Source organism: Heteronotia binoei, chromosome 17 (assembly GCF_032191835.1).
Source record: "Heteronotia binoei isolate CCM8104 ecotype False Entrance Well chromosome 17, APGP_CSIRO_Hbin_v1, whole genome shotgun sequence".
NCBI classification, from domain to species: domain Eukaryota; kingdom Metazoa; phylum Chordata; class Lepidosauria; order Squamata; family Gekkonidae; genus Heteronotia; species Heteronotia binoei.
Genome location: NC_083239.1, coordinates 11,606,794 through 11,632,516, shown reverse-complemented (window position 1 = coordinate 11,632,516; position 25,723 = coordinate 11,606,794). Strand labels below are relative to the sequence as shown.

General features: G+C 46.9%; 1 protein-coding gene across 1 annotated transcript in view; it reads left to right on the top strand.

The window, feature by feature from the left end:
* CLIC4 (chloride intracellular channel 4) overlaps positions 1–25,723 on the top strand; it is a 95,294-nt gene that overhangs the window by 50,577 nt on the left and 18,994 nt on the right. The window contains exons 3-4 of the mRNA XM_060258087.1: positions 10,857–10,982; positions 17,189–17,295. Coding sequence (XP_060114070.1) covers positions 10,857–10,982; positions 17,189–17,295 — 233 coding nt within the window. The remainder of the gene's footprint in view (positions 1–10,856; positions 10,983–17,188; positions 17,296–25,723) is intronic.

Genomic DNA, 25,723 nt, shown 5'->3' with positions numbered 1-25,723 from the left:
CCAGGGATCCATGTGATAGGAGGATTGAGCAGGCTCTACGTAAGGAGTTTGAAGCAACATCATGGGCTATCAAAGCGGCCACAACATCCTCATTGTTCGCTAGAGCAATGTGCACGTGGTCCAACAACTTAGCAGCAGCGGATAGTGGAGCTCCCAAGGAGTTCAAGGATGAGCTTAAAAAGATTGCTCTATCTGCCGCTTTTGTTGCAGACAGTTCCTTAGACACCATGCAGCTAGCGGCCAGAGCCATGGCTTGTGGCGTGGCGGCTAGACGCAACATTTGGCTGCGTAATTGGGAAGTTGATACTACAGCCCAGGCCAGGGTTGCAGCAGTACCTTTTAAAGGATCCTTGTTGTTTGGAGAGGGCCTGGATAGGTTTCTCATTGAAAACAAGGATAAAAAGAAAGTCCTACCCTCCAAGGGTAAAGAAACAAAACAGAGGAAACCTTTTCTTTCCTTTCGTGGCTCCAAGAAGCAACCCAGATCAGGCCCCTTTCGTTCCTTTAGAGGAAAGTGGCAACAGAAAGGGCGTGATTCCAAACCCTATTATTCTGGGAAGTCAGACCAGAGTTCCAAACCCTCTTCCAAAAAAGGGGGATCTCAATGACTACGCCCTTCACCAGACAACAGGGAGAATAGGGGGTCGCCTCTCCTCATTCGCAGACATCTGGAACCAATCGATTCAGGACAAATGGGTTCTAGAGGTAGTGGAACATGGCTATGCCATAGAGTTCCATTCCCCCCCTCCCAACCACTTTCGTTGGGTTCCACGGAAAAGAGATTTGGTGGCCCACAAAGCTATGCTGGTGGCTATTCAACATCTGTTGGACATAGGAGCAGTGGAACCTGTTCCAATATCCCAACAGGGTTCAGGAGTTTACTCCATAATATTTTTAGTTCCAAAAAAGAACGGGGAGTTCAGAACCATCCTGGATCTGAAGTGGCTCAACAAGTTTGTTCCAACAAAGCACTTCAAAATGGAGACCCTTCGGTCAGTGTTGCTAGCCATTCAGCCTCAGGATTTTCTGGCCTCTTTAGATCTATCAGAGGCCTACTTACATGTGCCCATTCGGGAATCACACAGGAAGTTCCTACGCTTCTCCTACGGGGGGAAACATTTTCAATATCGGGCATTACCGTTCAGCCTGAAATCTTCGCCCCGGGTCTTTACAAAGGTCCTGGTGACCCTGGTGGCGGAGCTGAGACTACAGGGCGTGGCTCTGTTTCCTTATCTGGATGACATTCTGGTGAAGGCGGGGTCATTCCTACAATGTCAGGAAGACATTCACCGGACAGTGACCTTGTTGCGCAGACACGGATTCGTGGTGAATCTGGAGAAGAGCAATCTTCTTCCCTCTCAGAGGCTAGGGCATCTGGGAGTGGAAATAGATACAGCCATGGACAGAGTATTTGCAACCCTGGAAAGAAGGGAGAAGTTCTTTCTCCTCTTACGGGGGATCCTACAGCAGAGCAGGGTGTCGGTCATGGTGTTAGCACAATTGCTAGGGATGATGGTCTCCTTTCAGGATCTACTCTCCTGGGCCAGGTTCCACACTCGCCCCCTGCAGTTTTTCCTTCTACCGTTCCAGGATATTATAGGGAACAAAATCCCCAAGTTAGTGACATTAACACCAAAAGTGAAATCCCAGTTACAGTGGTGGATGGACCCGGATCTTTTCAGTTCAGGTCATCCTCTACGCGAGCCCCTGAGGGTTTGTATGACCACAGACGCCAGTCTATGGGGTTGGGGGGCCCACTCACAGGATCAAATGATCCAGGGTCAATGGGAGCCCCACGAATCGAAACGGAGTATCAACTTCCTGGAACTCAGAGCGATTCGGCTAGGATTGCAGGGTTTGCAGGTTGTCCTGAAAGGTTGTCATGTCCTGGTGAAAACGGACAATTCAACAGCCAAGGCGTACATGAATCGGCAGGGAGGGACCAAAGTGAAATCTCTCCATGCCGAGGCAAAGATTCTCTTCGAATGGGAAGAGAACAGTCTCCTATCAATCAAGGCAGTACATGTTCCTGGAAAGGACAACCTTTTGGCGGACTGGCTCAGCAGACGCTGGCTGGATCAGACGGAATGGATGTTGCACAGAGACACATTCCGTCTGATAGTGGACAGGTATGGACCGGTGACGGTGGACTTGTTTGCCACGGCAGAAAATCGTCAGGTGGACAGGTTCTTTGCCAAAAACAGAAACACAAGAGCAGAAAACACCGATGCTCTCAGCGCCGAGTGGCCAGTGGGACTTCTGTATGCCTTCCCACCCCTTCCTCTTTTACCCAGGGTGATTCAGAGGGTGGTAGAGTCACGAGCGGAGATGGTATTAGTGGCTCCCTTCTGGCCGAGACGATCGTGGTTCCAGGAGCTTCTGAGGTTGTCGGTCCAGCCTCCTTGGCGTTTGCCGAGGAGGGACGACCTTCTGTCTCAGGGCGACATGTTTCACCCTCAACCAGACCTGTTAAAGTTAACAGCCTGGAGGTTGAGCGGTTGCAGCTCGAGGGACTAGGGTACAACAAGAGGGTGGTGGACACTATGTTGGCATCACGCAAATATTCCACGAATAGGGTATATAATACCACCTGGAAGGTTTTTTCTTCATGGTCGAACCAACGAGGGTGGGACCCGATGTTGGTTAAAGTTAAAGGTATCCCCGGGTTTTTACAGGAAGGGGCAGACAAGGGACTTTCCACCAGCACGTTGCGTAGGCAGGTGGCTGCTATTTCGGCTATACAAGGGGTGCGGGGACGTAAGACCCTGTCAACGCATCCGCATGTCAAAAGGTTTCTGAGGGGTGTTTCTCTTCTTAAACCTCCACAGGTGCATAGATTTCCCTCATGGAGGTTGAATATAGTCCTACAGGCTTTGTGTGGACGTCCCTTTGAACCTCTGGCTTCCTGCGGGATCAAGGAATTAACCCTTAAGACTCTTTTTTTAGTAAGCATCACCACGGCACGAAGAGTGTCTGAGTTAAGGGCATTGTCGGTGGATAAGGAACTTTGTGTGTTCCATAATGAAAAGGTGGTTCTGAGACCAGACCCATCCTTTATTCCTAAAGTCAATTCCGTTTTTCATAGGTCCCAAGAATTGGTTCTTCCGAACTTTTGTCCCAATCCTCAGTCCTCTAAGGAAAGGGAGTTACACTGTCTGGACGTTAGGAGGGCGCTTAGTTTTTATATTGAGCGCACCAAAGAGTGGAGAAAGTCTGATTCCCTGTTTGTTTCCTTCAGCAAAAAATCACAGGGACAGCAGGTTTCCACTTCTTCCCTTAGCAGGTGGCTACGGGAATGTATTGGTATGGCCTACAAGGCCCAAGGTCAGAACCCTCCAGAGGGGATCACGGCTCATTCTCTGAGGGGTGCTGCAACATCTGCTGTGTATCGGTCCTTCCCATCTTTGGAAGCTGTTTGTAAGGCAGCAACTTGGAGCTCGGTACATACCTTCACCAGACACTATAAGGTGGATAAATGGGCTTCAGCGGAGGCGGCCTTTGGGAGGCGTGTGCTGCAACATGCACTCTAAACAGGGAAGCCGGTCCCGCCCGGGGATGTTCAGCTTTGTTACGTCCCAGTAGTCGGACCGACCCACTGTCCAGACCACCGGAGAACGGAAGATTTGGTCACTTACCGTGAAGCTTCCTTCTCGGTGGACTGGCAGTGGGTCAGTCCGGCCCTCCCGTTAGAGGTTGAGCAGCTTCCTGGGTTTTGGAAATGGATCTTGGAGCCTCGCCTGTTCCTCTCCTGAGTGATGTTGCTTTCTGTATTGGCAATGTTTTGTTTTCAATCTCCTATTTTAGGGGTGTTTGAAGCGTAATAAACGATTTTCCTCGTTCATCTGCCTCTGTATGTGAATGGGGAGGTTGTGGGAATCTTTATTCCTAGGGGGATGCGGCTTGGTTACACCTGGCGGGAGCTGGGAGGTATAGGCCACTCCCCCCCTTCGGATCATTTAGAAGACCCGACCCTGTGAAGAGGAGGAGGAGCCTATACCCAGTAGTCGGACCGACCCACTGCCAGTCCACCGAGAAGGAAGCCTCACGGTAAGTGACCAAATCTTCCGTTCACAGACAGTAATTAGGCCATTTGGCGAACATAAGCAATTAATAAATAATTAAAATGCATTACATTAAAAATTAAAAACGATTGCACCGTTTGTTGTGCACACAATCTCAGAAACTGGTGCTGCTGGACTCTGAGGTTCATTTAATCCGGGCTGCATAGAAGTGGTGTTTTCAGCAGGGGAGGCTGACTTTTTTATTGGACGCCCGCCGCCTCAGCTAGAGACCTGGTGGAATAGATCCATTTTACAGGCTCTGAGAAACAGTAAAAGGTCCTGTGGAACAGTAAAACGTCCTGCAGGGCCCTGAGTTCACACAAGAGCATGTTCCGCCAGGCCAAAGCCCTGGTCCTGATCTAATGGATGTCCCTCAGACAGGAGACAGCCAGCAAATCTTGCTTGGTGGAGCGCAAGGCTCTCTGGGGGACATATGAGGAGAGGTGGTCCCTCAGGTATGTTGGTCCTAGGCGATGCAAGGCTTTGAAGGTCAATACCAGTAACTTGAAGTGGATCTGGTACTCAATCGGATTGACATTTGGCATAGCACTGGCTGAATGTGTGCCCGCACAGGCAGTGCAGTCAGCCGGTGTGCCAATGCATTTTTCACCAGCTGGAGTTTCCAGATCAGCCACGAGGGCAAGCCCACATAGAGTGAGTTACAGTAATCAAGCCTGGAAATGACCATTGCATGGGTCACTGTAGCCAAGTCCTGGGGGAAGAGGATAGGAAGATAGAAAAGTTTGAAAGTCCCTGGTTGGACCTGCTGACTGCTGCCAAAATTTGGAATTGGAGGGGTTTGAAAATGGAGTTCTCTAGTCCAGGAACCCTGAGCTCAAACCTCTTGAAAAGCTGAATATGGCTTGGCCTTTTGCAGTTCCTTTCTGCTGCTGTTGCACCTTTCCCATGCAAGCATATTTGACTGTGGTAAAGAAGACAGCAGTTGTAGCCTCCATTAAGCCAGCTGGGTACCGTGGGGTATCCATTTCCCATGTTTCCCAGTGGTGCTGGATGCTGATTTAAATTGAGCCTGGTAGATTTCAGTGTATGTCCCATAGACAGTTTAAAAAAGAAAAAAAGGAAATGCCTATGGCTAGACTGTTCTCTGGGCATATGTCCAGGGAGCCTTACAAAATCCAAGTGACACACTCCATAATGACACACAATTAGTGCTGCTGCCCCTTTGCCAGCCTTGAAAAGATGGGTGTTCTTTCTTCTGGCATATTTATAGCAATGTTCCATGATTCACTGCTATAGCTGCTCTCCTTCTGGCAAAATGGCCTCCGCCCCAGACACATGGTCCTTGCTTTTCTCCTCTTTTGGCCATGTCTCTGTCAGGCTGACTTTGCTCAGGGTTGGGAGAGGAAAAAAAAATCCCAGGGGCTTGATTGCCCATGCATCTATTTCATATATGTCCCTGAAAAGCCCTCCTCTCCTTCCCTAGAAATTGGAAATAATTCTCCTAGTTTGAATTTTCACCTTGAGAGCCAGTGTAATGAACTGACCATAGAGTTCCAGGTTCTGACCACTGTAGCTCACTGGGTGTCCTTGAATAAATCTGTATGTCTCACCTGAATCTATCTTGCAGCGCCATTGTGAGTATACAGCAGGATAACTTGGTGTACGTTTTCCTCAGCTGCTTGAGAAAGAGTTGCCCGGAAACATAAGGAACTACTGTTCCACATTGTATACAGGGAGAGGGGGATGTAAATTTCCTCCCACTCTTGGCACAGAAGCTCTGGGAGTTCCCTGGTTGCAGTGTGGTAGAGTGGCTGCCCATGTTTCTTGAATACAGCTGAGCCACTTGCAATGTGGGTGGAAGTTCTGTTGAAACATGTAGGAGGGGGGATTATAGCCATGTGATGCAACACAAGCTTCTAAGTAGTCCTTGTCTGCAGCGAGTAAGACTGTTCTCTAGACAAGGAAATCTTTTATTTTAAAAATTTGGATGAAGGTGGCTTTTTCAGGCAACTGATGTATCTAAAAGAGGCCCTTCCACAGTCACAGACCTCTCCTACTTTACAAGTCAAAGGTCCCAGGTTCAGTACCTAGCATCTCCTATGTGTGGGTTTGTGTGTGTGATAAGAATTACTTTTTACAGAATTGCTTTAAACAACACAATTAATTTGATGAATTTTCTGTCACTGGCTTTAAAGTGGGGTAGAATTATGGAGGGACGGATCTATCAACAGTTGTTAGAAGTTATGGCTGAGTAAGACCTCCATGTTCAGAGGCAATATACCTCCTGAATGCCCGTTGCTGGAGTAAACAGCAAGGGGACACTTGGGCTTGTGTGCTCCTACTATGGATCTTTGGGGGCAGCCAATCATCTCCTTGGAGAAATTGATACTAGGCTATGTGGACTGCTGGCTTAATCCAGCAGGACTGCTCTTACGTTCTTATGTGCACGAATAGCTTGTACTATTGTGTGTAGGCAGGCAATCGGGCAGGCTAGTACAGATTTTTCCCCTACTACTTTGTACCAGTTTACAATGCATTGCTTCCTTCATTTGGCAAGAGCCTCTTGTATTCCACAATGACTGTGCTGTACTGACATGATGGAAAATTTAGTCACCTTCTGAGTTCTGCCATCATTCTTCCTTGAGTTTCCAGATTTTCCACATGTGTGTTCTCTCCAACAGCACAAAAGTTATCTTATAAGAGTGGCTGGGCGTGGCTTTGCTGTGAGGATGCATAGTTGCAAACACAGCCTGAACTTCAGCATTAAATCAGGTCATGGTTGTGCCCTGATTTTCTAGGGAAGTAGAATGGCACTTCTTATTAGGCTGCATCTCTGTAATGTATGTTGTATCTGCCTGGCTTTGGAAAACTTAGTGGAAGTGTATTGGAAGACCTATTAGGGACTGCATTGGGATTGCTCTTAGGCATTTCCTGGTGTAACCCCCTCACTCAAATGGTACAATCCTTCATTTATCATGGCTGATCTAAAATGAGCATCATTTGCATCTGTTATGTTTTATAGGAGCTTATCTTGTGTGTGTGTGTTGGTATGATTGCACCAGTCCAATCCAGAGTAGACACACCCTACAAGGTATGAGTGGGAAACAGGGAAGCAGGGAAAAAGAAGCAAAAATGGACCTGATTGGCTCTATATTTGTTTGAACTAAGGATGTTGTGCGAGCTAGTACTTACTTTTTGAAGGTACATTCTTCTCCCTCTCTTCCCTTTGCTTTCAAATGAGGCCTGATGTGTTTTGCACAGGTAGCAGCCCAATTTAAATGACCTAGTGTGTGATTATAGTCTCATAGGGGAGTGTGTTTGCCTTGCCAGCATCTGTCTTTTGGCAGCTGAGAGAACAGAATGCAACCTGATAAACATAGTTTGCTACATTTGTCTTAAGCTATTTTTTTTCTTTCAAAAGAAACCTTCTCCCACCAGTGGGAGAAATTGGAACAGAGCCATGCTAGTAATTTCCTGTAATTATGGTGGGCGTACACAGCGGTACATAATTGAAGCTTAAGCTATTTAAGATACGCAACTGACTCTCAACTCAGCAGCTTTTGTAGGAGAACAAATTAGGGATGCTTAATGTTTGTTTGTGTATGCTATTGGGTTCACAACCATCTAGTATTCTGTCTGTATTTTCTGCTTTTTGACAAAACCACAAGAGATGCTCAAGTATTAAGCACATTAAGTTTAGTGCAATATTTTATATATCTCATCTGCCAAGAGATTGCATTGGCACAGTGTGTTGTGCAAGGGGAAGGTAGTCCAGTGGCCGTTATCATTGGCACCTCCAAATGGTTATTATTCTGTCTAGTTTAGGAACTCTTTGAGTATACTTTCTACAATTGGAAGTGTTCCTTTAGTTTAATGCTTTTTCATGTGCTTCCTGCCAGAAGTGAACTTGATAGGAAGTGAGGTCAGGCAGTTGCCTCCAATGTTCTCTCTAAGCTGAGTTAGTGTGAGCTAGCTCAGTTTTTTAGTCTCCAGCTCACACATTTTTGCCTTAGCTTGGGAAAAATAGCCCCAGAGCAAACTACCGTATTTTTCGCTCCATAAGGTGCTCTGGACGATAGGATGCACCTTCCTCCTGGGGGGCGATCCGCTGCCTCCGCCTCCGATCCCGGCGCTTCCTCTGTGCCTGCCTGCCTGGCTCCAGCTCTGATGTTTACAGCAAGCGCCAGGATTGCTCCCTCTGCCGTCCGATCCCGGCGCTTGCTTAAGCATCAGAGCTGAAGCCAGGCAGACAGGTACGGAGGAAGCACCCTCCCCCTCCGCAAACCCAACGCTTTGCGAGCGCCGGCTGTGGAGGGGGCAGTGTGCTTCTTCCATGCCTGCTTGCCTGGCTCCAGCTCTGACGCTTACAGCAAGCGCCAGGATCGGAGGGCAGAGGGAGCAATGCTGGCGCTTGCTGTAAGCGTCAGAGCTGGAGCCAGGCAGGCAGGCGCGGGGAAAGCGCCGGGATCAGAGGCGGAGGCAGCGGATCGCCCCCCCCCCCCAGGAAGGTAGGTACCAGTACCTTCGCTCCATAAGACGCACACACTTCCCCCCCACTTTTTTTGGGGGGGGGGGAAGTGCGTCTTATGGTGCGAAAATAACGGTAATTTATGCAGTAGTTCACAACTTTAATGCCAGTAGCTCACAAAATAGCATTTTTGTTCACAAGACTCCCCAGCTTAGAGGGAATATTGGTTGCCTCAACAATTTATTTCATTATTAAGCATATTTATAGTCTGCTTTTCTTCCCAATAGGGGTCCGGAGCATCTAATACACACAGGAAAAGAACAAACCAAACAAGAAAAGGAGGGGAGGCTACTAATTGGAGAAGGAGATATCACTCTGTAGGCTGATCGTCTGCTCATTTCTAGGCCTTACTTTCAGGCTTACTTTCAGAGTCCCTTTGACTCTTTCCTGTCAGCTCAGGCTTCTGGGCATACCCAGATCTTATAACCTACGTGCAGAGAGGAGACCAAACAATTGGAGATGGTGTTCAGCTGCTGCTAACTAGCATGATCTCCCCAAATTTGTACCCTGACAGATAAATGATAGTAATGGATTTCCGGGTGCCATTAAAGGAAGTAAAACAGAAAAGCTAACTTTTGGGGAACAATATCTTGTGATGTCAGTGGGTCTTCCAGAAGACAATTTGATTAACTGTTCAAAAGTCCTCCTCCCATTCTCAATATCACAGCTGCTGACATTGCAGCTAAATGCCTTTCCCCCTTTTTACAGGGATTAATGTCCTGACCTGGATAGCCTGATCTTGTCAAGTCTTGGAAGCTAAGCAGGGTTGGCCCTGGCTATTATATTTGGATGGGAGATCTCCAGGGAATACCAGGGTTGTGATGTGGAGGCAGGTAACGGCAAACTACTTCTGAATGTCCCTTGCCTTGGAAATCCTATGGCAGGGGTGGCCAATGGTAGCTCTCCAGATGTTTTTTGCCTACAACTCCCATCAGCCCCAGCCATTGGCCATGCTGGCTGGGGCTGATGGGAGTTGTAGGCAAAAAACATCTGGAGAGCTACTGTTGGCCACCCCTGTCCTATGAGATGGCCGTAAGTCAGCTGTGACTTGATGGCACTTTCCACTACCACAGGGATTAATAGCTCAGGGTGAAGAATGGTTTCTGCACTGGAAGCCCTGCTAAGAGAAACTTCCTCCCCTTTCACTGAAGTTCCGACTGAAATTTGGGAGTCTGTGTGTAGCTGCTTTTCAATAAAATTAATGATGTAGAGAGCTCTGATGAGATGTCCTGCTGCTCTCCACTAAAAGAGCTGTTAGTTTTCTGGGATGCCCTTAAGCAGCTAACGTGAACTCCTGTGTTAGGGCAGAGACTGGAGGCATAGCTTACTCCAGAGGGAACAATGGTGGATAGATGGTAAGTCTCTGCTTTCAGAAGCCTGGATTGTTTTTCTCATCTGTGTATAAGTTCAGCTGCTGCTACCATCTCTGAAATATGATTCTACCAAGTAAATATGATTCTACACTTATTGTAACTGGAGAAATTATTCTGAACCACAAGGTTGACAATGTTAATGCAAATAAAATGGTGAAGCACAACGATGGACCTTCCCCCCTCAGCCGGCTATTGGAGGAGGAAATTATATTTTAAGTTTTGCTTCTTAGCCTTGAGTCTGCTAACAGTTTAATGGTGTATTTTGCCATATTTGGGTTTCTAGATGTCTGCCAGTTTGTGTGCTGTTTACTTCCTGGGAGACAGCAACAGGACAACTGAGTCTTGCACATGCATGGGATGCCTGTGCTATCCAGACACTAAATTGGTTTTGACACGCCACACACAATTGAGGGTAAAAAGTCTCAAAGGCTAGTCAGTCAAAGAACAGGCGGCGAAGACAACATGGTGTAGCTCACAATGATTATATGTCTGCCTCTGAAGATATGGTCTTTAGATGCACATCTATTAAGTGGTGTACATAGCCCTTTTGTAATGAGCTCACAGGTAATAATGAAGTTTTTCTTAGAATTGCCAGATAATTGGAGTCTTTCTTCGTAATTACAAGATAATTAAGGCCTTTTACCTTAATAACAAGATTATTTACAGTCCTTTGAAAAAAAGAATACTGTGAAGCATCTTACTGATTATCGGATTCATTGTCTCAGATCCTTTAGCACATTCTTGAAGTTCTGGGTGTCCCCTGTCTTGGGCGTTTTGCTTTGGGAGCCCTCAACTTGGAGGTCAGAGGTAGTACTTTTTGGAGGCAGAGAGACATTCTCATCTCATCACAGTAGCGTTAACTGTAGTTTGCTAAAAATTAAACATGTGGAATGTGTTAAATGTAGGCAACATTGTTTGTGTTTACACTTCCAGGAAGCCTGCAGATCTCCAGAACCTGGCTCCAGGGACTCACCCGCCCTTTATCACATTTAACAGTGAAGTCAAAACAGATGTGAACAAGATTGAAGAGTTTCTTGAAGAAATCCTCTGCCCACCCAAGTAAGTGTCAATGAGGGGGTGATGGTGGGCGGAAAGTGTGATGTTGGAAGTTGTCATTGTCTGTTCTCAGGGTGGGGTGTGTGTTTCCCCTTCCTGTTGCCACAAAGAAGGGTTAAGAGGGCTGTGCAAAAAATTCTGAAAAAATCGGATTCGGAAATATTCGGGGCCAAAAAATTTGGAATACTGTATATTTCCGAATACCGGTACTCGGAATAGCCGCATATATGGTAGATGCGAGGCTATTTCCGAATATACAGCCCCATTATACCCTATGGCCATTGAAATCAATGACAAAATATTGGAAGCTGTCTGGAGGGGAGGGGGTTTGAGGGAGAGCCCCTAAATTTGCAGGGGACCGGCAGGGGACTCTCCCCTACAAACCCCCTAAGTCCCAAAAAGATTGGGCCAGGGGGTCCCATTCCAGGGGCACCCAAAGAGGGTGCCCCTATCTCACCATTATACCCTATGGGCCATTGAAATCAATGGCAACATAGGGCATAATTAGAGGCTACTGGGGGGCAGGGGTTTTGAGGGACAGCCCCCAAAACTGCAGGGGCCCCACAGGGGACTCTCCCCTACAAAACCCCCAAGTTCCAAAAAGATTGGGCCAGGGGGTACCTGTCTTTGGGCTCCCCAAAAGGCCCATTGCCAACAATGATGGGGAAAGCCCAATTAGCCGCTTCCTCCACTATAATTGCTGTGGGGAAAGTGATTCTGGCCAGAGGGGGGTTTGAGGGAGAGACCCCAAAACTGCAGAGCAGCTTCAGGGGACTCCCCCGCATGCAACCCCCCTGGCCCAAAAAGACTGCACTCCTCTGTGGGCACCCCAAAAGGAACACTGTTCCCAATGGTGAGAAAAAACCAATTAGAGCCACTTCCTACTACTGTAATTGTCATGGGAAAAGTGGCTCTGGGGAGCAGGGGGTTTTGAGGAGAGCCCCCCAAACTGCTGTGCAGCTTCAGGGCACTGTCCCACACAAAACCCACAAGGCCAAAAAAAAATTTGGACCAGGGGTCCAGTTCCTGGGGCTCCCAAAGCCAAACCTAACTTCACACCAGAGAATCTCTACAGAGCCCAAAAACCCCTGCTCCCCAGAGCCACTTTTCCCACGACAGTTAAAGTGAGGAAGTGGCTCTAATTGGTTTTTTTCACCATTGGGAGCAGTGTTCCTTTTGGGGGTGCCCACTGATGGGTGAAGTCTTTTTGGGCCAGGGGGGTTTCAAGCGGCTAATTCGGCTTTCTCCATCATTGGTGGCAATGGGCCTTTTGGGGAGCCCAAAGACAGGGACCCCCAGCCCAGTCTTTTTGGGACTTGGGGGTTTTATAAGGGAGAGTTCCCTGCAGGTTCCCTGCAGTTTTTGGGGCTCTCCCTCAAACCCCCTGCCTCCCAGTAGCCTCTAATTATGCCCTCCGTTGCCATTGATTTCAATGGCCCATAGGGTATAATGGTGGGATAGGCGCACCCTCTTTGGGTGCCCCTGGAATGGGACCCCCTGGCCCAATCTTTTTGGGACTTGGAGGGTTTGTAGGGGAGAGTCCCTTGAAGGTCCCCTGCAAATTTGGGGGCTCTCCCTCAAACCCCCTCCCCTCCAGGCGGCTTCCAATATACCCTATTTTGCCATTGATTTCAATGGCCATAGGGTATAATGGGGCCATATATTCGGAAATAGCTGCACATCTACCGTATATGGGGCTATTCCGAGTACGGTAATAGGAAATACACGGTATTCCGTACCACTGCTCTGTGATTGGCCAGAGAACACTGTTTACTTGGATACCAAAGTAAACAAAAGAACAACAGTGTTGCTGATGGCTGGGGGATTAGCCCAGACATCAGCTACACAACAGCCCTGCAAATGCAAATGCATGCTTTGGATTGGCTGCAAATGCATGCTTTGGATTGGCTGCTGGGGCTCCTCTCCCCCTCCCTCCCTGATCCCAGGGAGGCTATGGGAGAGGCGGGAAAAGGCTTCCAAAGGCGGGAAAGGAGGCAAGCAGCTCCCCTGAGGCTGCAGAAGCTCCTTTCCCGCCTTTTCCATGGAGTTCCGTATACTTCCAAATATCTATTCGGAAGTATATGGGGAGCCGTATACGGCTCCCGTATTATGGCTGCAGATTGGATTCAGAAGTATACGATGCCATATACTTCTGAATCGGGTGATTCGGTGGTTTTTTCGGTTCAGCCGAACGGAATGCACACCCCTAGAGGTAGGTCAACAGAAGCGGCATCTGTACTTAATACAATCTAAAACAAATGGGAACCTGCTGCATATCACCAAGGAGATATCTGCTAAGGGTTTATATTGGCATATGCCTTTGTGGATTAAAGTTCGATGTAGTGGGTCCTCATTAGGCAGACAGCTCCATATGAGGTATGAAAAATAGCAAGGTGAAGAATTTCAAAGGGGGGAGACTCCAGTGTGAAACTGCCATATTTAGAGTTCACAAGAAGATTTGATGCCATCTCCGCTGAATAAAAACTTTGGATTCTTTACACATTAAAAGTGGTAACTGTCTTAATAAATCCTATTAAGTAGCATAGCAAAACTAGAGAAATGTCTAGTTACTGTAGTTAGGAATTGTTTCTTTACTTTTTATTACTTTGTGAATATTATGTGATTAAGTTTCACCCTATAACTCTGCATTTTATGGGCCCTTGGCTTTATTATTGACTTTTTTCATACTTTGATGTCTGCCTAGTGAGGGTCTACTACATTACCTGACAAAGGGGGCTATAATCAATGAAAGAAGAATAAGATCTTTTAAATATTTAAAATACTACTAGACACCTATTTGTTATCATTTGCAGTGCTTCCTGTGAAGTTTGACTTTGCCTAAACAGTGTAGGATCTACCCCAGTGTTTCTGGAAAAGGCATTTTTGGTCATTTCTATAGATGTGCTTGACATGCCAACTCTGTAACAGTAAGTGGAGGTGGTGGAGATATTGTCTCTGCAGAGCTGTCACAAATGAACAGCACGTGTAAGGTCATACAGGACTTTATGTTTTTGTTGTGATTTTTAAAACCAAAATTTGTGACATAATGAAGAAAATACTTTCAAAGAGACGAGTAAAGACTCTTGGGTGACAGGAAGGCTGCCTTTAACCCCTCTCCTAACACAAATGTTCCTGCCATCTCAGCTGGCGACCTATCCCTGATTCACCACCTCTGTTTCTTCCTCTTACACTTTATGCTGTGTCCTAGGTCTTTGTCACTTTTGGCTGCTTGTTCTCCTGTCACGAGTGGGGTGAAGATCAGAAGATTAGCACTGGGAAAAGGTTTAGCTGAATGGCTTCATTAAATGTCTCCCCATCATGGGAAGTGAGCACAAGCAGCTTTCTTCACAGGAAAGAACCTTTGTTGTCTCCTCATTTTACCTGTAATAGGCGCTGATGAATGCAGGGGCTTGCTGCTTAAAATTCTGCATGGTCAGGTCTAGTGAATGCTTATTGATACTTGGGGATGAAGTCAAGGGTACTCTCAGGTCTGAAAGTTTGTTTTCCAGGGAAATGTCACTTTAAATTCTAAGCTACTTGAGAGGGGGGTTTATTAGAGGGGCAACAGGTAAAAGATAGGGAAAAAATCATTTCTTTTTTGAAAAGTTTGCTCCCTAGATGAACTGTTTGATATAAACTAGGGATGGGCACAAAATGCCTCTCTGGAGTCACACAGCAGCACAATCTCTCCATTGTATCTTATGGGCCATAGGGTACAATGGAGAGACTGTGGGCTGGAAAAGAGAGGGGGTGGCATTTAAATGCCTCCCGCTTCCTCCCCCAGCCATTGTGCTGCTGCAGGCTGGCTGGAGAAGGGAAGGGATGGTGTTTAAATGCCTCCCTCCCCTCCCCCTCCCTCCCCGAGCTATGTGGCTGCTGTGCTGTCTAGTGTTTCCAGATGGCCTACAGAGGCAGGCCAGCTGAGGGAAGGGAATGAGAGGCAGAGTGGGTCAGTTTGAATCTTACCCACTCTCCCTCCCCTTCGCCTCACCTAGCTGGTGGTGGGGGCGGAAAGGAAGGGAAAGGAAGAGCTAGTTAATTTCAGTCCACTAAAATGGACCATACCCAAGGGAAAGCAAGCTCTGAAGTCATTTAAATGGCTTTGAACCTTACTGGGGACCAGACAAACTTGATGAACCATTAAACAGTTTGGGCAATCAAGCGAACCAACACAAACCACCATTTTTCCAGTTCGTGCCCATCTTTAATATAATCCCCCCAGTTTTCGCAGTTCTGACACCATGCCAGCAAAGGATCCTCTAACTTGAAAGAATGTCTTCTTTTAAAAAAGATCTTAGGGTTTTCAGGGGGATGTTAGGAGACCCAAATAGCCCCATTTGGTATGAACATGTCAAGGCTTGGGACCTAAGCAGGGTCAGTAACAGTCAGTACTTGGAGGGGAGACCACCAGGGAAGCCTGAGGTTGCTACATGGAGGAAGGCAACAACAAACCATCTCTGCTTCTTTCTTGCCTGGAATACCCCATGGATGGAGTCACCATGGCTTGATTGCACATTCTTATGAACATATGAAGCTGCCTTCTACTGAATCAGACCCTCGGTCCATCAAAGTCAGTATTGTCTTCTCAGACTGGCAGCGGCTCTCTAGGGTCTCAAGCTGAGGTTCTTCACACCTATTTGCCTGGACCCTTTTTTGGAGATGCCAGGGATTGAACCTGGGATCTTCTGCTTCCCAAGCAGATGCTCTACCACTGAGCCACCATCCCTCCTACATATGAAGCTGCCTTCTACTGAATCAGACCCTCTGTCCATCAAAGTCAGTATTGTCTTCTCAGACTGGCAGTGGCTCTCCAGGGTCTCAAGCTGAGGATTTTCATGCCTACTTGCCTGGACCCTTTTTGGAGATGCCAGGGATTGAACCTGGGACCTTCTGCTTCCCAAGCAGATGCTCTACCACTGAGCCACCGTCCCTCACCGTCCTTCTTCTTCATTACAAGTCGTCATTGATGCCTCATAAACAAGTCTCCATCTCAAAATTAATTTGAAGACGTTTTCGGCAGTGCTCGTATCTCAGCTAAGGCTGTAGAGGAGCTGTTACTTTTTTTGTTGTGGAAGAAGCATTGCAGCTTACTGGAATCAAAGGACTCAGTGGAACATGATGTGAGCAGGGAGGTTAGTGTTACAATCCTACCAGGATAAGGTCTGTTGTTTTAAAGTAGGGCCTACAGCATTTAACCTGTTCTCCAAATAGAAGTCCCCACAGCTCATGTAGCTGCTGTTAGCCCTGGCAGGGGGCTAACCTGGTTGTAACTGTATTTTTCTTCATGCTGCAGCCCCTATCGAAATTACTCCCCTCCCAGCCAAGTGTTTTTTTTTTATATTAAGGAAATATTTTGAGCTATCCAATCATGGGACTCTAGTTACGATCCAAAGTAGGTTTGTTAATTGTAGTGAACTAAAATATAATTTCAGTAGTATACGTAGTTTAGTGGATTTATGGAACGAAGAATTCTGTGCTCCAAAATCTTAAAAGACTTGATGGCCAATTAGTATTGTGTTTAAACGGCATCCTGTTAACTGTTGCCTGAGTAGAGCCGACAGTGTAAATGTTGAATCCGTAAGAGGCCAGCTGGCGCCTGAGGAAAAACTGTAACACTCCTCTTTCTAATGTGATCCTCTACTGCTTGCTTTGGCAAAATTTTAGGCAACTGCTGACATAGTTAATGAATGATCGTTCTTAGGGCAGGCAGATAGAACCTCTTTCCATGAGGTTTCCCACTTTGTGTTTAACTGACCAATGCTGAGGGCTGATTAAAAATGTTGGTGTCTAAATTATTGGATTTATCTTCAGTTGGAGAAGCAAACGGTTCTCAGAACTGCTGTAGCGCATGAGGGAACAAACTAAACACCAAGTGAGGCACAGAGGCAGTGGGGGTGTGAAGAAATATAGCAAGCTCCCAAGGCAAAGCACAGCATACATATTGGGAGGTGATGGAGTGCTGCCTCTTAAACTTGGCATTGTTTAGGGCCTCAGAATGTCTCAGTCCAATCCTGAAATGCCTGCTATGACAACCATATTAACAATTTATAAGTAAATTCCACAAGGTTTTCATCAATAGTAAAACATGCTCTATATTATAAAACTGGCTTTATTCTTTTTTGGAATTAAATGTATGCAGTTTGAAAGGATCACTGCTATATTGTAGTCAAAATCACACTGTAAACTTGGAAATATATCTTCCTCTTCAGGTATTCAAAGCTTTCTCCAAAACACCCAGAATCGAATACTGCTGGAATGGACATATTTGCCAAATTTTCAGCATTTATCAAGAATTCCAGGCCAGAAGCTAATGAAGGTAGGGAATCCATTCTTGGGTTATATACCTCACATGGAGCTGCTGAACATATTTGCTGTCTCCAGTTGTATTAATACTGCCGTGCAGGTTTGTCTCTTTCCTTGATGAAGAAGCAGTTGCCTTCAAGCAAGTAGTGTTCTTTAAGGCCTTTTACGGTACATACCTGACAAATGTAACAGGATCCTGTCCACCCCACCTTTTTTGCCAGAGGGAGACAGATGCTGTCTCAGGAGAAGATGATCTTGTGTGGAAAAGTGAGGGAGGAGTATCTAAAACGTTCCTTGCCTGTTCTGTTGCAGTTTCTCCCATCACATGTTGGCAGTGCTCCAGGAGGGAAGTGGTGGGGTAGGGGTGAGGAACAGAAACACATTTGGAACAGAAAGGATTAAGTGCCTGTGCAGTCATTCCCCCCCTGTAAATTTCCCCCTCTCTTTTTCTCTCCATTAGTCTCCATTGAGATTTTGTTGCACACTAATTCTTCTAGACTTTGATCACTGCTGTGATGGGCAGTTCTGTTCAGGGCACATGATGATAGAGTAGCCAAACACCTCTTGGTCTCTTTGCCAAAAACATAGTCTGACATCCACTAAAACTCAGGTGAGCTCCAGAAGAGGAAGTCCAAAGCCTTTCTGCCTAGTAGCTGGATTCTTGCTGGGGTGGTGTGGGGACACAGGATGTAACTGCTGTGGCATATCTTGGCTGCCTCCAAGAACAGCGTAATGGAAGATGCCTCTGACAACAGGGTGCATGTCTTCCTGCCAAAGCTGTCTTAACAGCTGTCCTTTTTGTCCTGATGTAAATTGGCCCAAGAATGGTTTGTTCTTAAGAACATAAGAGAAACCATGTTGCATCAGGCCAATGGCCCATCCAGTCCAACACTCTGTGTCACACAATGGCCAAAATATACACACACACACACTGTGGCTAATAGCCACCGATGGACCTCTGCTCCATATTTTTATCTAACCCCCTCTTGAAGCTGGCTATGCTTGTAGCTGCCACCACCTCCTGTGGCAGTGAATTCCACATGTTAATCACCCTTTGGGTGAAGAAGTACCTCCTTTTATCCGTTCTAACCCGACTGCTCAGCAATTTCATTGAATGCCCATGAGTTCTTGTATTGTACTTCTTTCTCTACCTTCTCCATCCCATGCATAATCTTGTAACCCTCTAACATGTCACCCCGCAGTCGACGTTCCCAGGCGTTCTTGTAGTTCCTTGAGTTCTGCTTAGTTTTGGAGTGGCATTCTTTTCTTGGCTGTAGGGCTTGCTTTATTTTTAAAAAAGTTACATTACACCTTTCTGGCCAAATAGGGCTATTCTAGGCATCTTCTGTTGCATAAACGGCATTGAGCCATGTTAGCAAGAACATTAGCTAAATTAGATGGCAATAAAAACAGCCCGCTCATAATCTTAATGCAAGGAATGTAAACCAAAATGTGTGCCCTGTAATCAGCAAATATGTTGGTTAATTGTGCAGACTGTGCCTGGTGCCTCAGTGAATGTCAGCGGGGAAAGATACTGGATCTGAAGGAGCCGTTCTAGGTGCAGTTGGTTGTGTAGTAAAGGACGGTTATGCTCAGTTCATGAACGTGAGCAGCCAGTTTGCTTCCATTGTGTTTGCTTGATCTCCAGCAAGCAGAGGTTTCCTTCATCTTTGCTCTTTAAGAATCGGCCTTTCCTGAAGTGAATGGCTTCCATCCATTGCCTGAAAAATACATTGTGCTCCACAGGAACAGAAGACCACCTTCTGGCGCAGCTGTTTCCTTTGAATCCTTTTATTTGTGCCTCCGGGTATTTAACATATATGAAAGATGCAGATGTTTGTGGCTTGTGCGCAGGCATGTGTGTATTGGTAGGGGGCATTGGAGACAATGCACAGAACAATGGGCCCATTAAATGCAAACAATTGTCCAAGTGCCAAAGCTACTGAAAAGGACAAAAACTCTGCTCAAATGTCCTGCCTAAGCTTAACAGCCCTTATGTAGATACATTCTTGAAGTGCTTGTGTGCAGAGACGGCTATATGTTCATCACTGTGGCTTTTTAAGTTTCTGTAAAACAGGAGCTGCCGTATCTCAGGCTTCTTTTTGAACTTGTGGAATAAGGACCTTATCCTGACTTGAAGCAAATGATTGTGACAATTACAAACTAGACTCCAGATAATATTGAAGAAGAAGATATTGGATTTATATCCCGCCCTCCACTCCAAAGAGTCTCAGAGCGGCTCACAATCTCCTTTCCCTTCCTCCCCCACAACAGACACCCTGTGAGGTAGATGAAGATATTGGATTTATATCCCGCCCTCCACTCCGAAGAGGCTCAGAGCGGCTCACAATCTCCTTTACCTTCCTCCCCCACAACAGACACCCTGTGAGGTGGGTGAGGCTGAGAGGGCTGTCACAGCAGCTGCCCTTTCAAGGACAACCTCTGCCAGAGCTATGGCTGACCCAAGGCCATGCCAGCAGGCGCAAGTAAAGGAGAGGGGAATCAAACCCGGTTCTCCCAGATAAGAGTCCACACACTTAACCACTACACCAAACTGGTGTACCACTGTTTGAGGACCACTGTTGATGACGGACACTACATAAGCTGAACCCGATACTGTGTAAATAATATGCTATAAATGAAATTATATTAATAAAAAAACAAAGTTATACTCTCATAAATTCATGCACAAAATAATAAATAATTGCCAGTCAGAAATATTCAATATTGAATCCTCTACCATGTCGATATAATAAAGTTCAATGTACGACTCTCATCTAGTATGTTTTGCCTTTAAATCATATGAAGTTCATAAGAAATGTTTCACAAGATGATGCTCACTCTGAGATACGTTGCTATGGTGAGCTAGTTCTCCACCTCTTAACCTTACTCCCCCCCCCCACACACAAAGACCACACCCAAACTCCTCAAAAATCACTGAAAGCCAGAAGCTGAGAGAGAGCGTTAAAAGCTTGTGGGGGAGGAGGGCAGGATAGAAATACCATAAAATAAATAAAACTAGTTAACATTAAAATATAAACCAAAGGGAAAAAAGAGCTGACCAGCCAGAGGCCTTTGGCCTTAACTCCCCTCCCCCATGATCCACCACCCATCAAGCCCAAAGAACAAACTAACAGTAAAATAAGGAAACTTTTAAAAATGGTTGTTAAGGCAAACTAGTCACTTTCTTCTCTTCACTCTTCTCCAGGCAGGCAACAGGCAGGATCAAGTCCATAAAGTCTGGCTCAGAGCAGCAGCTGAAGCAAAAGCCAGCCACACAGTCTCTAACCAGACCTCGCTCAGCCAGGCCCTTGCATTTATTTTCTCTGCCCATGCACAGAAGAACTTCAGAAAAGAACAAACTTCTGTGATTGTCAGTGTTTCCTCTTAACCTGAAATCCAATTGACCAAATTTCCACTGATCTTCATCGTGGTCTCTGTTCAGTCCCACATATGGGTTTTCCGCCTGGAGACCAACCTAACCTCGGAGAATTCAAAGCTAGCCTAGGTGTTTATTTTGGCGCGCATTCCCTCTCGATCTGGGGAGCAGGCATCCACTGCGCATGCCTGGAGTGAGGGGAAGGTGCTCCACCCACCCAGTTTCTTCTTTACCGCCGTTCAGATTGACCTACCTCATTGCATCTCCTCAACTTCGCTCTGTTTTTCTTCAATTCTTAACTTCATCCTCCTCTTCTACATCCTGACTGGTATCGTTATTCTATTAAAAAAAATTATCTTCTTTACTATTACCCAAAACAACCTTTAAAAAGTGCACCCGGTGTGGGACCAAAATTCCCTCGACCGACGGACATTCTTTGTGCCTATTTTGTTTGGGGGAGACCCACAGAACCAATACCTGTGTTCATTGCAGCCAGTTCGGGAAACAGACCAGGAAAAATTGTGCTGCTAGACTCAAAAGCCACCTTTTAGAGTCCTTGTTGTGGCCTGTAATGTTCCACGCTTCTGGGTCTCAGACTTCGTCACCTTCCCTAACTCTGCAAGGGGACGTGGTTCGACCGGCAGCTTCCGTGGCATCAGCTTCCAGTAAGCATAAGTCCGGAAAACACACCAAGAAATCTGACGACTCCAAGAAAAAACACCGGTTGGAATTGTCTTCCAAACGTCACTCGGAGTCGATACCTTCGAAATCCACGTCGAAGACTGATCGTCAGTCCTCGGACTCGAGACCCTCCGACCATACCATGGCTTCAACCTCGCACCCGGCGGCATCCACCTCAGTTTCAGTATTGACGGCACCGACTGTTCCTGTGGAACTCTTGACTCCTACCGATGTCATAACCGAAGAGGTCATCCTCATCCAATCTAGATCTCCGTCTGTCCACGAATCCCTACTGGAGGACATCCTTGCCACTGAGTCCTTGGAACCTTCACCTCGACTTCGAACTCATCGAGCCAATCTTCTGGGGGTCCACTCGTTCCGTGAAGTGTCGGTACCTTGCACCTTCAAGGATTCGGCTGTCTCTCCGCTACATCGAGAGTCTCCAACTCAACTCTATGCTGAACGGTCTCCAAACCGACGCAGGGATCGTTATTACTACTGCAGCCCATCTTGTTCCAGATCGCCGTCCCCATGTCGGCACTGGCAATACTACAGATCTTCTAGATTACCATCCCACGAGTTCCATCGACCCCGGTACTTTGAAGAATCCCACCAGCCTCGGTACTGTGAAGAAGTCTATCAACATAGATACCATGAACCTTGGTACCATGAAGTCACATACCGACCTCGGTACCATGAGGAACTTTACTACCCTCGATACCACAAAGGTTCATCTCCTCATCGACCCCGACATTACAGTCAGGAGTCGAAACCACTATCACCGGCTCCCTCAACATCTGCTTTCTCAGCTCCATCGAAACAGCAGATACTTCAGCCTGACCAACCTACCCTTCCGGGTTAGGTTATATCACTACTGACCAAGCCCTTACACGACCGTCCTATGACTCCTATCGATGATCGAGGAGTCCAAAGCTGAACACTGGGATTCTTCTCAATCTGCAGCATCTGCACCAGCATCACCTATTTCCGATGTTACCAAACTGGCCGATCTCTCACCATCTGAAGGATCCAAGGCTTACTGAGACCTGCTTACCAACATGGCAAATACTCTCAATATAAAGCTCACCACTGATCTACAGAGAGTATCCGATGTGGTCCGTGATCTAGTCCATGCTGACTTGCCTACGGGCTCCTTCCTCCCAATGCTCCCTGTTCACCTAGAAGGCTTAAAGGAGGCTTGGGACCAGCCCGCATTGGTCCCACCTACATCAAAGAGGACCGAATCTTTATATAAAATCCATGCACTGGATTCTAAATTTTTATTCAACCACCTTGCACCCAACTCCATGATTGTGCACTCCTTGTCTAAGTCCTTCCTTGTCCTAAGTCCTTCCTTCGATGGTCAGGGCCTCTTTAATGCTACAACTGATGACATCCTGGCCACTGTCGATGACAGTAGAAAAAGAGCTAGGAGATTAGGAGTCAGTCAACAACAGTCTCAACCTAATAGACAGAAAGTCTGGAAACTGTCCTATTATAAACGCCCCCGCTCACCTAGACAGGCTGACTAATGGAAGCGCAAAGCTCCACCAGCTAAACAACCCTTCCATCAACGGCCTTGTGCACAGACCACAAAGAAGGCAACTCCTGCTTCAAAACAGTCTCTTTGACTTCCTAATGCCATCTCCTCTTCAACCACAGCATCTACCCAGCATCACAAGACTGCTTCCATTTTACCCCATGTGGGAGTCCATAACATCGGATTCCTGGGTCCTGGTGATCATCCACAGGAATTATGGCCTACACCATAAAGTTCAATTCGCCCCCGAGGCTCCATCGATTCATACATACTCCTCCATCCCTCCCTCTTCAGGAAGAGATCTCTGCCTTGCTGGACATGGCAGCCATAGAACCAGTCTCATCACAGTTCCATCGCACAGGGTTCTATTCCCGATACTTCCTGGTTCCAAAGAGAGATGGAGGACAACGCCCAATACTGGACCTTCACAAGCTCAATCACCATATCCTGTACAAAAAATTCCGCATGATTACCCTGCAGTCTGTTCTCCTGTTGATCCCAAAAGATGCTTGGATGGCTTCAAGACGTCTAGTTCCACCTTACCATCAACCATCACCACAGAAGATTCTTGAGGTTTGCCGTCGGGGACCAACACTACCAGTTCCGCTCCCTTCCCTTCGGCCTATCGACTGCACCAAGAGTCTTCACAAAGTGTATGGCGGTGGTGGGGGCGACTCATCGGCAACAAAAAATTTCCATATATCCTTACATAGACGACTGGCTCATTGTGGCCCAATCCAAAGAGCATCTTCAAAAAGACATATCAACCACTCTATCTCTTCTTTCTTCATTGGGTTTTCAAGTCAACCTGACAATGTCCAATCTGATACCAACACAGGACATCCAATTCATAGGTGCACGCCAATCAACGGTATCCCACAAGGCCTACCTCCCTGCAGACAGGGTTCACCATATACCCAAACAGCCTTCATTTTTAAGCGCATGCTGGGACTTATGGCTGCCACAACCTCTGTCCTGTGCTTTGCAAGGCTCCGCGTGCGACCTCTGCAATTATGGTTCGTACGGACGTTCCGCCCGCATCGACAACACCAAATGACTTTACTCACTGTTCCACACCACATTCTCCCATCTCTGGAATGGTGGACAATGAAACATCATCTTCTGGCGGGAATGCTGTTCATAAGGTCGCCCCTGTCAGCCATTGTTACTACAGATGCCTTGAGGTGGGGTTGGGGAGCCCACTTCGGGACACTAACGGTACAAGGGCAGTGGACAGCCTACGAGAAATCCCTACATATCAACTGCCTGGAACTCTTGGCGGTCCACAGAGCACTCAAGTCATTCCTATCGTCCCTTCACGGTCTGCACATCCAGGTCACCTCAGACAACATGGCAACCGTGGTTTATATCAACCGTTAGGGGGGCACTGCTTCTGTTCACCTCTGCAAGTGGGCCTTAGCCCTTTGCATTGGAGCATTGCTCACAACATATTCCTAACTGCTGTACACCTGCCGGAAATCCAAAATGCTCAAGCGGATGCATTAAGTCGTCACCTTGTGAATGACCACGAATGGACCCTCAACAGCAACTATCTTCGACCAGTCTTCAGGACATTCAGGGTTCTGGCCATAGACATCTTTGCCTCTCGGGACAACACTCAGTGCCCACGTTTCTACACTCGGGGACCTCCATCCACGCAATCTGCGGGAGATGCCTTCCTCCATTCGTGGTCAGGACCACTACACTACCTGTTCCCACCTATCCCACTGATAACGAGAACGCTTCAGAAAATCAGACTGGATCGGACCAACTGTACCTCATCACTCCCTGGTGGCCCTGCCAACCATGGTTCACCACCCTCCTTCTTCTCTCGAACAGTGTGTTTCATCGCTTTCCCCAAGCTCGGGACTTGATCTCTCAACAAGACGACAAAGTCCTGCACCACGACCTGGGACTTCTGCAATTGACTGCCTGTAAAATCAGTTTCTAGATTTTCCCGCAGAAGTCCAACATGTTCTTCTCAACGCCAGAAAGCCTTCCACTAGAAAATCCTACTCTCAAAAATGGAAGCGCTTTTCAGCATATGCTGCTCAACATAACTTCCTTCCTGAATCATCCTCTATAGCTCAGATTCTGACCTACGCTTTGTCTCTGTCAAACTCAGGCGTAGCCTACTCCTCTCTAAAGGTTCACCTGGCAGCTATTTCAGCCCTTCATCCACACATTGAAGGCCACACTGTTTTCTCTCATTCTGCAACAAAAGCCTTCCTAAAGGGCATTCTGCATCTTCAACCTCCAATTCGCCAACTGCAACCCACATGGAGTTTGTCTCTTGTTCTGAGCCAACTGATGAAACCTCCCTTTGAGCCGATGGCATCCATTCCACTGCATCTCTTGACATGGAAGACGGCGTTGCTGGTGGCGCTCATATTCGGCAGAAGAGTCAATGACATTTGTGCCTTTCGGTCAGACCCCCCATACACTGTCTTCCACCATGACAGAGTGGTTCTACGCCCTGACCCTGCCTTCCTGCCGAAAGTCGTTTCACCTTATCACCTGGGAAAGTTGACCACCCTGCCTTCCTTTTTTCAAAAACCTAGTGACGGCGGTCAATGGACCCTACACAACCTTGATGTACGTAGGGCCCTCGCTTTCTACATTGAAAGGACAGGTCTTTTCTGTAAGGACTCTAGACTTTTTGTGGCTTATGGAATACATAATCAGGGATACAAAATCTCAACCCAGAGGTTTTCAAAGTGAGTTGTGGCTGCCATTGCTTTATGCTACCAATTGGCTAAACAATGCGTACCTGAACACTTGTGAGCTCATTCCACTCGAGCTGTCTCCACGTCATCAGCCTTTTGTAGAGGCGTACCGATG